The following is a 12,693-nucleotide window of genomic DNA, read 5'->3' on the forward strand; positions in this document are numbered from 1 at the left end:
AGTTATTCAATATTTTCTATATTACAAGTGTATTTGATAATAAAGGGTAAGATTTTCTTTGGGCTTTTCATGACCTTAATAATTTTCATTTGTTATGTTACCATGTTTAAAAAGTATAAGTGCGAAAGAAGATTTTTTTAGGTTTAAAAAAGAGATTTCAGAACATTTATGTTTAATATTCCAAAATGAGGGTAGGAAATTATGTTAATAAGTTATGTTTAATTTGGAAATTCAAATATACAATACAATTTTCTTAACCTACATTAATAATAATCATTAAAAATTAAATAAAAATGTGTGCACACGTAAGAAGTTAAAGTTCTTTATAACCTTAAAAAATGATCTACTATGTGCAACTTAACAGAAATTGATTAAATAAAGTTAAATTAGATAAAGTTTAACAAAAGGCTTTCATTATCATAGACATGAATACAAATAATACAATTATTTCATTTTACCTTATTACTACTAAGAACATTGCAGGATTTCATTAATTGTAATAGAATTATTGTTATCATTACATATTTTTGTTATAAATGGCTTCGAATCTCTTCGAATCAACCGTGGTAGGGACAAGAAAAATATGGTGCGTAACGGAAAAATGTGACGCGTAACATAACGTAAAGTTTCACTTCAAAAATTTGGTCCCTGTGCCAGTGTACCTTTAACGCTGGCAGCATTAATTCGCTATATTGCGTTACTTATTCGTGAGGCAAGCACCAGGTCTGGGATCACTGGTAATGTCTACCAGGCGCCAACTTAAACTCTACCAGGCCTAAGAGTCTCTACTCTAAAGGGAACAAAATTGAAGTTGAAGGAGAAAGTCTAATATCTAAGACGTTTATTATTTTCCGCCTGGTCTCCGGCCGCGTAAGCCTTTTTGCTTATTCATACATAGATATTCAGGTTTATTTTATACAGTATGTATACACAGACTATAACATTTAATTCACATAAAAAATGTAAAAAAGAAGTTACAATGTTTTATCAGATATTGGAGCCCCTGTAAGTCTAGGGAGACCTGTTAACCAGGGTGCTCCGCTCTTACAACGGGTTAATGACATTTTAACTTAACAATAACACCAAAATACTATATAAAGAAGAAATGTATTTCCTTTGTATAAAGGAGGCTGTGAGCCGCAAGATTAAAAAATGATTTACAGTTAAATTTTAAATGGCTTCCCCACTTAACAGCCAGATTCCAGTCTAGAGGAACCAAAGCAGGAGAGTGAGCCGGTAGAGGAGGAGAAGAAGGAGGACGACGAGGCCAAGGAGAGGGAGAGAGAGGCGAGAGCGCAGGCGTCCATCAAGGAGAGGGAGAAGCAAGTACAGAAGGCGCTTGCCACCAGTCTTCGCGATCGTGACAAGGAGAGGGAGTACCACAAGAGAGACGAAGCCATGCAGGTATGTCACTGCGGTCTGTGTATGGTTAGGGCAGAGTTTATTTATTTATTTATTAAGGAACACCAACAGATTACATGTATACATTTTCTAATTAACAATATTGGGTTTTATTCTAGCATGCAATCTAATAATAGGTGTACACAACATTGACTCTTAATAAATGATAGCGGACAGAGTTACTTAAGTATTTGTATCTTTAAACATAAATAAATTGAAACGTGGAAAATATTACATGACTTATGGCTGAGATGACTGAATTTTTTTCTTAAATCTAGGAAGTGAGTCATAATACACGTCAAGACCATATCTACAATTACATTGGTTAAAATTCCTAAGTATTCTACTGAGGGGCGCATGTTTACCTAGATTGGTTAAGGACTGTGGAACGACAAAAGTATCAGTCTGTCTTCTTCTTGCGTTGATTCTAGGCACTACGAAGTAAATCTTTTTTAAAATATCTGGACAAATAATCGTGCCGTGCATCAATTTGTACAAAAACACCAGGTCCACAATCATACGACGATCCTCGAGAGTTTGCAAATTGAACTTCTGTAATCGATCAACATAATCACTTCTGTAGAAAAATTTGGGGGTTTTGTACGCTAGGAACCGTGTGAATGCTCTTTGTGGACGTTCTAGTGCATACTTGTGTGTTTGGTATGTGGGATTCCACACAACACTAGCGTACTCAAGCGTTTATTATATAACATTGGGTAAACTATGGTTACCTAGAAGAGAGACTTCTGACATGTGTACTTTGTACGCAACAAAGTACACATGTCAGAAGTGAAACTTGAGATGATCATGTACCAGAATATGATCACTCCATGTATTTGTATATCTATATACACACTGTATACGTGCTAATGATAATATTAATAAATAAAAAATCTACTTTTACTGCACAAGACGTTATGGGACAGAATTGCCATCTAATAAGTAACTACTACACACTATTAATTCTACATAAAATGATATCTCGATGAGAAAAATTGTCAGTTGTCAATAATGACGTTGTCAGAAGTCAGTTATCAAAGTGATACCGGTAAAATGGACAGGAAATGCAGAGATTGTACGATATTATATTGTAAAACTCACGATTGTTACGTAGTATTCTTGTTTGGCTAAATAATACATAAATGTTGAAATGTATTTCAGCATTTCAACGCCCTGTTAGCGGATTTGGTAAGGAACGCGGATCTGACGTGGCGGGAAGCGAAGAAACAGTTGAAGAAAGACCACAGATATAGTTTAGCTGACGATCTATCGAAGGAGGATAAGGTAATATATTTTATTTTAATATATTCTATATATATAGTTTAATTTTTGTATATTTTTAAATCGACGGTTTTGAACTGATTTGACTTTGACGTTATAAATGACATAACGACAATGGCAGCTGACAGTTACGCTATTTCTCTGACATCTGTTTATGCTGTATTCATATACATATATTAATCGAAATTAAGTGTCCTTGCGTCATTATTGTTAATTTTTCCTGATGCGAGTAGATGATCAGTCTCATGTGCCTGACACAGACAGATGTAAGACATTCTGGTGGCTTTTATACGTCACCGTAGGTTTTTTTATAGTATACGGCGTAAAACGTCATTGCAGCCCATGGACAAGTGCAGCTAGAATAACTATTAGTTCATAGTCGGGATTTTAAAGCACTACATCCCAACTAGGAACTGTTTTCCTACGTTTCAGTCTATACTCAGCGCTAAGTATGACGTACTTAGCCACTAAGCTCTACCGTTTAAGTGTTAGTGTTATAATTATGTATTAACTGTTTCAGGAACGTCTATTCAATCAGCACACGACGGCCGTGTCTCTGAAACGACGCGACAAGTTGCGATCGCTTTTGGAGGAGTTGGGCGTGGGTTGCACCGCCCACTGGAGGGATGTACGGAAACTCATAGCCCAGCAGACGGCCGCGCCTACTTATAGGAATGCTGCACAGGTATAACACTTTCTCTAGTAGTACCCTCATTTGCATCATAATATTTGAAACTACCCTCAATATGAAATTTTATAAAAATTTGTTATGTTCAGGAAAACTGGCTTTGATTTTTGGGAAATAACAATTAGATTGAGCCGTGTTGGTTAACATACGCTCGAAAGAAAACATCGACAGCCGCACACCGTCACAATAAACCGACACTCGAACACCGTCACAAAAAAACTGACACCCGCACACCGTCACAAAAAACCGACACTCGAACACCGTCACAATAAACCGACACTCGAACACCGTCACAAAAAACCGACACCCGCACACCGTCACAAAACCCGACACCCGCACACCGTCACAAAAAACCGACACCCGCACACCGTCACAAAAAACCGACACCCTAAAGTTTCACAGTCAACTTTTAAAATATATATGTCCATTTGTTTGATAATGTAGAAATATTTAAATAAACTTTACTTAACTAGATAATGCGTTATGATAAACCTTTTTTTATATAAAAAAAACTTCCATCTTGTTACGCCAAAGATGTATAACTTCCAACGCGCGAAAACATAAGTACACAGTCTTTTTTTATATCCTTAGAGGCAGTTATCGAAAATGTTATTTTTTTTCCAGATGGAGCGCGAATTCCGCGATTTCCAGCGCGACAAGCAGATCGCGGCCAAAACTGCCCTCCGTCAGTTGCTCCAAGAGACCAGATCGATAACTCACCGCAGTCTCGCCGCGACCAAAGAGAGTCAGGCTGCCATGACGCAGATACACGACTCGCTTAAAATTGACGCCAGGTTAATACCAGAAAAAATTAAAATAATTTTGTAAATTATTAATAAGAAATATTTGATTTCGTCGATATGTTGTTGGCTCTTTGTTTGAAGCTGGGTGTCAACTGGCTTATAACTAAGATAACATTAGGATTATTATTATTGGAGGGTTTTTAAATCTAAGTGACCTAAAAAAATATTGGACATTATCGCAAACGAGAATGTTATGAGTGTGGGAAAAACTAAAGGACTCCTAACATTTGGTTTTCTAATTAACTATACACTGTGTAAACTGTATATAACGACACTGAAGGGACTGTTAGGATGGAGAGGAGAAAAACTTATTGATAATCCACAACTCCTACTTATTAGTCACGGTCAATGACAGTCTACACGTGCAAGCAATCGCACGCTCTAACTGAGCGAGATACCTGGATATCCCGATCCATGTCCAGGATGCCCGGGGTAACCTTGAGGTGGATATCCCGGTCCCCCTGGATATCCGGGCTGTCCCTGCACAGGATATGGGTAACCAGGTGGTGCTTGTTGATAGCTCGGTGGGTATTGCTAGAAGACAATTAAATTATTGACTTAAAAAGCTTTTATTTTCATTTTACAGCTAAGCTACAGTGTTGCTAACACAAAATAATATTTCAACTTTCTTATTCCTTTAAAATGAAAAGTATAGATAATCCACGACTCCTACTTATGGTCAACGACAGTCTACACCTGAAAACAATCCCAATTTTTAAACAAAAGAACGAATTTCTTAGCAATTTCGTATGCATGATGTCGACAATCGATTTTATTGCGGGCTATGATAATCAAGCGACAAAACGTACACAGCAGCGCAGTTTTTACTAATTTTAGCAAATTAAAAAGCACCTTATTACTCAATTGTTGTCGTTATTGAGTGTGGCTGTAATGCTATGTAGAGTGTATCAATTGAAAGACAGGCTTAACCAATCAAATTATGGGGATTGTCGTTAAGTCGAGGGACGTTATATAGAGTTTACACTGTATATGTAACTTAACTTATGTTAGTTAACATAACTCCAGCTTGGATATTATTTTATATTATAAATATTTTTTGGATTTGGATTTAATATTGCCAGAACTAAGTGACCGACAATTTTATTTATAGGTACTCGGCATTAGAGCACATACCGGACGAAAGGGACCAAATTATTATGAGTTATTTAGAGGAACTCGACAAGAAAGGTCCGCCGCCACCGCCAACAGCCACTGAGCCTACGCGGAGAGCTAAGCCTTGACCTGGTAAATTCCTTAAAAAAAATTACAAAATGACTATTTTCATATTAAAAATTTTAGTTTTTTTTCCTTAGTGGACTTGCCTGGAAGAGATCCCATGTAAGCAATATGGCCGCCAATGGCCATTATTATATTAATTAATTATTTGTTTCAGCGCCATCTCGCGGCGGTGAACATAGTTGCTGTGAATTGATGTCGCTAGTGAATGTAATGACTGTATTGAATAAATGAATTTTGTGGTTTATTTGTTTTTTTTATCCCGAATTATAAGAAATAATTGGTAAATAACGCTTAGATTTGTATCTAATATACAAAATGTTGGAATAATATCCCTGCTTCGTTAAAAATTTTCAACTAAAATCAAATTTTCGTCGCATTTATAAAAAAAAACACATCTACGTAACAAAAATCTCATTAAATATAGTTTTTAATCCGCCCAAAAATATTTATTTACCTAATTCTTAACAATTATTCTTATTTAAATTTTTTAAATCTTTTTTTTATTTGCTTACACTGCAAACTTTTATTATTATTATTTGTTTCTACTGAGTATTAGATTCATATTTATTTTTTGCGATTGAGGCCCAAACTAGCTGCCGTGGTCTCTGGCAGAGTGACCAGCGCTGTGGAACAACTCTGCTCCTCAGCATAATGCTGAGCTAGGGCCAATTACAACCACAGCACACACGCAATACACAATTAACATTTTTCTTTAAAACAATTGTAATCTTATTTTTGATTACTGTTATGTTATGTGTTTTGTTAGTTATAAATGTTATATCTATGAAATTCTCGTGTCACGGTGTTTGTAATTAAAAAATAATAATCAATGGCCCTACAACCTTTTAAGGTCTGGGCCTCAGATTTCTGAAACTGTTTCATGATGATTTGTTAATCTAATAGGCAAGTAGGTGATCAGCCTTCTGTGCCTGACGCACGCCGTCGACTTTTTGGGTCTACGGCAGTTCGAGATAATGTTAAATGTGCACATAGAAAGAAAATCCATTGGTACAAAGCCGGGGATCGAACCTACGACCTCAGGGATGAGAGTTGCATGTTGGAGCCACTAGGCCAACACTGCTGTTTGTAATTAAACTCCGAAATGACTTGTCGGTCATCGGTTAGGTTTGTTAATGTTAACCTCTGAATTTTTTATTGTTTTATGATACGTACAACACTTAATATTAACTAAGAAACTCCTATTTTTTATTTGTTAATTAAAAAGGTATGACTTGAACTCTGAGGTATAGAGAAAAATTCACATAGAAACCTAAAAAGTTTTCATTTGGCAAAATGTTACATGTTGGTATGTACTAAAACGTAAACTAAGTAAAAAAGAGAAACGAAGTTCGGGGGCAAAGTCAAAGTACACATGTCAGAATTGAAACATCTTTGTAAATTAGTTATTACTAAGGTAAAAGCCCCAATAGATGATCATATACCAGTATATCTATATCTTTATTCACACTATATAAGTCTTAATGATAATATAAATAAATAATAAGACGTTATGCGACAGAATTGCCATCTAAAGTTCTAATATGTAACTACTAAACGAATACAACAACCAATAGCGTGTATTTTTTCTCGGTCTCTTTCAATCGATCTCTTCCTTTGCGTTTCATCTGTAAACATGTTACCCGCGTGCGCCTAAAGAAGTTTCAATTCAATAAATAGTTGACAATTTCATTTTATGTTTCCGTCAAATTTCAGTTTTACAAATTGTTAAATTTATATATATCCCATCGTATATATATGGGTTAAATATTATTCAGAAATTTATGTACCTTTCGTTGTGAATTATTCTTGATAAAAAAATCATATTGTATTGGTTATATGTTTATTTTAAGAAAAAAAAGCGGAGGAGAATAATACAATTCATGAATTTTCTTCTTAATCAAACTTTCTAAACTCAAATACTCAAGAATTTGTAATGTAGCGGTACACACATAATATTTAATATTCGTCGATAACCAACGGGGCATTGTCTACGTGTCACCGCTCTAAATATCCTTTTTTTCTATTTCGTTCCCTGTTTATTGTCAGTAATATTATGGGGAGAATTTACATCATGACTCACTAGACGGAAGCGATTAATTTGTTTGCGTCCGTAATGATCATGTTCATGAGTTGGCTTGTAGTGGAATGTTTTTAAACGTATGACTGCATGCATGCCTCGATCGAAGTCGAATACGTCTTGTGTATTATATCCTCGTAGGTATGTGTGGCTGAGTCGATTGTAAGCTTGGGTGTACCCTGGTCTGTCTCTCTGGGGTTTTGCTATATAATAGCTTCTCTTTATTCGTTCATTGCTTTTATCATTGACACTGTTCTCTTTAGTTAAAAGTTCTTCAGTTTTTTGTTCAGTATTTGTATTAGATTCCATTGAATTTGTGTACACCGGTCCCTTTTCGAAATTAAACACATCTTTTGGTTCATTATATCCAGGAATAAATGACTGAGCGGATAGTATGCTTGTGTATTATTTCTCGTCGAGTTATTGAGTCCATCGTTCGGATATTTATCTGTTTTATTCTTATTGATGTCTTCTGGTTGGTTTTTGAATATAAAATTTCCATCATTTTCGTAATCTACGCTATAATCACTGTATGATGAATCTGTCGTAGTAGTTGTTGGTTCTAAATCATTTAAATCACTTGTGCTGGACACATCTTTAGTTATCGTTGGTATACTAGTACTAGAGTCTTCTATCGGTCGTGAAATGGGTACATAATAGCTCCTTTTCTCTCGACTTTGGGCTTTAACGTTCAATTCATCCGGGCCATTTGGAGTGGAATATTTAAGTTGGTTTTCTTTATTTATTGCAGAATTCCTGTTCGGTTCGTAGTCATCACTCTGATATAAACGTTCTAAATCGTTCACTTTCACATCACTTATTGATTTTTTGACTCGTAAATTGGGATTGAGCTCGTGGTCGATGTTATAGTTGTGCGATTTTGCGACTATATTCGCTATAGCCGATAGCGTGAAGATCGGAAATAACATTGTGATGTTGTGTCGAGTTTGCTGTTGGTTTAAATACATGTTGGCACGCTGTCGTTCGTAGCATGTGTTTATCATGGAATTGCTTGTTTATTTCATTTAATATTTTATATGTATTTCTTTATTGATCATAATATAAATGAATTTGACTTTGACTAGTATTGGATTGGATTAGTTCCTTACACACAGACACATTTCGGCGTCATATATTACTTATCTGTTGATATTTTGCCGCTTAATACTCGGAGTAACTAAGCGTTTATGGTTACAAGATTGAAATTTCACTTTACCTCTAGTTACGAACCCATTTTCTATGGAATCCTTATTAGGAGATTATTTCGTAGTATTGTGACGTTCTTTCAATATAATAAGTTTAACATTATTTATGTTTCCTTAAATAAAGAGAAGATTCTAAGACTAATGGACGTGAATTTGTTTCAGGCAGACAAAATCACTTATTTCTATATATATAGAATGCAGAAAATATTATTACAGGCGGTCTTCCTAAAAGCTTTACCGATTAGGATGTAGGTATACATAGAGTTTACGATTACAAAGTAATAGTCAAAATTTAATTGTAATTAATTATATTTTTCCAACACACAAACTTATTATATATAAATTACTTACAATTTTCTAAACCTACATAATAATTAAAAATAGTAAAGTGAGTAAAAACAAATTTAAAAAATTTGTTCCCTATGGCAGTGTCGGTTTACGCTTACGCTGGCAGTATTTCCTTACTGTATTGCTATACTTATTCGTTGAGTGAGAAAAGAACTAGCTCTCGGGTCACCAGAACTATCTGCCAGGCACCAACTTAAATCTATAACCGCCTGTGCAGTTGAACCCTATGGCCCAAGAACAAGAATCTCAACTCCAAAGAACAAAATCAAAATTGGTGGAAAGACTGTTATACTTGAGCTGGTCCGAGGGAGGTGATCCAGGGTTAACATGTTCACACAAGTAGCATCATATACCAACACCGTCCCACCAAAATTAATGATATCCGGCTGCTTGTCATCGTCTCTAGCGATGCCAGTTGGCTCCAAAATGGCTGAAACATTGACAGCAAGATAGAGGCGAATGCGGAGATGTCTTTAAGCGCGGCATGAGAAAAACGGCCTGCACTCTTTTGGCAATGGAGGCAATGCTGTCCAAGGCTACTTACTTCATAGCCTTGTAACTAAAGTAAAGTAGGACATATGTGGAGTACATGCAAACTCAAGTCTGAATAGGATGCGATTTCTCGCATCTGTTAAATCCGCAATATCATAGTTAGGATAAGATTTGAGGATTTTACAGTTAGGATAAGATTTGAGGATTTTACCTATCTGATTCCTCTTCCGTTTCGGATCTCGCTTAGAGTAGTCGTGTATAAAACCCAACCCGTGTTTAATTAAATTAAAAAAGTTTCAAAATTCTAATAAATAAAATAGTTGAAAGTACTAGGATAACAGTGCATCATAGGAGTAGCCACCATTCTTTTAAGTCACCGCCCACTTGCTGCCGCCCCCAATACGCAAGTTGCAAGAAGGAGTGTCAACCACACCAGTGGAGGCCACACCCCCGACCGGTGACTAAATACAAGACCTTGCCATTTCTGCGCTCTTGGTATAAAGATCAAGGTAACACACAATGAATACCTCAATGAATAATTCCCTGGAAAAATCTACGTCAGAGCCTAACTTACAGGAACAAGAAGAGCAAACCTTTGTCACTTCTAGGCAAAAACGTAAAAGGTTTGCAAAAACACACAGTGAGGAAATTTCTGACTTTAGGGAAGAAATGAAGAATATTATTACCTCGTGGGGAGAGAAACATCAAAAGCAAATGGACAAGCTATTCCCAATGATTTCTGCCCTAAATCTGAGCAACTCAAATATAGAAAAGTCAATTACTTTCCTAGCAGAGCAAAATTTAGAATTTAAAAAAAAATTGAGTCATTGGAAATAGAGATAAAAAAACGTGATGAACAAATTTTGATATTAGAACATAAATTAGAAGATACCGCCAGACAACAAAAGAAGACAACTATTGAGATGAGAAATGTACCTCTGGAAGGTAAAGAATCTAAAGAGGACCTAATTAAACTAATGTCAAACCTTGCGCAAAATATAAAATCTGAAATCAACAAAGAGGACATAAGGGATATATATAAAACAAGGAGAAACTCTTCTACAAAAACAATTGTAATCGAACCAACCTCTACGGTTACAAGAGACAAATTGCTCTATGCAGCTAAGAAGTTTAACACTGGCCCAACCAACAAACTCAACCAACACCTCGGACTTAAGAAAGACCCCGATGTACCGATCTTCATCTCGGAATCACTAACGCAGAAGGCAAGTAGGCTTTACTTTCTAGCTGGAGGCGTGAAGAGAGTGAAGAAATACAAGTACTGTTGGACGGCCATAGGACTTGTATATCTTCGAAAAGACGACACCTCTACCATTCTACAAACTATGACTATAATGACTAATCGGGATAGTTATTCTGTGTCAACCATTATTTGTACCATTTTGTATCCCACTCTCTTGTGTACTGATTTCAGGTACTATAACTAATTCTAATGTTTTCTACTTAAGTTTATGTAACTCATATGTACTGCCTTGTCAACTCACCTCTCTCAACTCATGTGTTGATGTACACTCCTCTCATACTCTCTATGTAAATAGTCTTGAACATCTACACATAACTGCTAACTTTTTCACAATAATGCCTCAATACCTACCATTGCATAAACACATCAAAGTAAAATTACATGATTTCCAATTCCTAATACATACCCTATCCTGTTTCATCTTACCTTGCTTCCTGCTGGTTCCTCACTTATGGAAAAAGCCATATTCAAATACAACTCACAACCCCCTGGGCCTTACCAAACTCAGAAATGGATAGGTACTTTCAAGATTTAGACAAAACATCTAATTTCTCCTCAACTCTCTGTTTACCTGAAGAGCTCAAGAATTTCATTCCAACCCGAAAACAGGGATATTATATTCTAACCCAAAATATACGAAGTGTCTATAAGAACTCGGATGACTTAGATTTAAACTTAGAGCTGCTTGATTTATCTACAGACCCGGATATAATTATTCTAACAGAATGTAGACTTCACCACGATAAACCCCTCCCTATCAAAAAAGGCTATCAGGCCCATCATACAACAAAGAAACAAACTCAAAACGATGGTGTAGTTATTTATCTCAAAGATAACTTTGAACACTCCGAGCAAGAACTAGACTTATACTGAGCTTCTGGCATGCTTATCAAAATACAAAACCTAACCATACTCGGAATCTACCGATCACATACAAACAGCAGCAAAAAGAAATTTACTGAATCTGTGACTGTGACCTAGAGGATATCTCACTGACTAAAAATATTATAATACTAGGCGATATTAATATAAACATTTTAGATGAATCTACTGACTTGGACGGTACTGACTATCTAACACACCTCTCGTGATTAGGGCTGATTCCTGGACACCGCTTACCAACCAGAGACGAAAACTGTCTAGATCATGCTATGCTTAACCTTGACCCTAAATGTTTTTCAGCAAAAGTAGCCGTTTTAAAAACTACAATAACTGACCACTCAGCTGTGTTCATATACATATTCAAACACACGACTTCGACCGAAGTTAGTAAATATAATACCATAGCCGACTATGAAAGTGCACTATCCACCCTGACCCAAACCGACCTCTCTCATCTATTAACAATCGATAATCCCAATGATTTAACGCAAAAACTGACTGATATCATTACACAGATTCTTGAGGCAAACACTAAAATAAAAACTATCCCAAAAACCAAGCGTTGTTTAAAGCCCTGGATTACACCCGGTGTTCTGAAATGCATAAGACACAAGAATAAACTCCAATTCCAACTCAAAGCAGACTCTAGTAACAACATACTCCAGATAACATACAGACGTTATCGTAACTACTGCAACAATTTAATCAAAAATCTGAAGCGCAAGTATTATCGTGACCTATTATCTAAATCAAGCAATAATACTAAAACCCTCTGGAATGCAATTAAAGAAATAAGTAATCTACACAAATCAAAAAACAATAATTTAGAACTTATGCAAATAAAGCCTACCATTCAAGCATCACTTGCTCATATAAATAACTATTTTGCAAATATAGGTCAACTATTAGCAAAAGAACTACCATCCACCCCAAGACACTTCGACTTCCAGTCTAACAATAAGACGCAATTAACATCAATAGGAATTGTTGACACTGAACCCAATGAAATCTCT

The 12,693-nt window shown here is 35.8% G+C and overlaps 1 protein-coding gene across 2 annotated transcripts in view; it reads left to right on the forward strand.

The window, feature by feature from the left end:
• Window positions 1–5,656, forward strand: part of LOC123718131 (transcription elongation regulator 1) — a 30,775-nt gene extending 25,119 nt beyond the window's left edge. For both annotated transcript variants that reach the window (XM_045674538.1, XM_045674536.1), the window contains exons 18-23: window positions 1,195–1,404; window positions 2,563–2,685; window positions 3,203–3,367; window positions 3,995–4,164; window positions 5,285–5,418; window positions 5,567–5,656. In XM_045674538.1, coding sequence (XP_045530494.1) covers window positions 1,195–1,404; window positions 2,563–2,685; window positions 3,203–3,367; window positions 3,995–4,164; window positions 5,285–5,414 — 798 coding nt within the window. In that variant the 3' untranslated portion in view covers window positions 5,415–5,418; window positions 5,567–5,656. The remainder of the gene's footprint in view (window positions 1–1,194; window positions 1,405–2,562; window positions 2,686–3,202; window positions 3,368–3,994; window positions 4,165–5,284; window positions 5,419–5,566) is intronic.
• Window positions 5,657–12,693: the final 7,037 nt, after the last annotated feature.

This window comes from Pieris brassicae, chromosome 14 (assembly GCF_905147105.1).
Source record: "Pieris brassicae chromosome 14, ilPieBrab1.1, whole genome shotgun sequence".
NCBI classification, from domain to species: Eukaryota; Metazoa; Arthropoda; class Insecta; order Lepidoptera; family Pieridae; genus Pieris; species Pieris brassicae.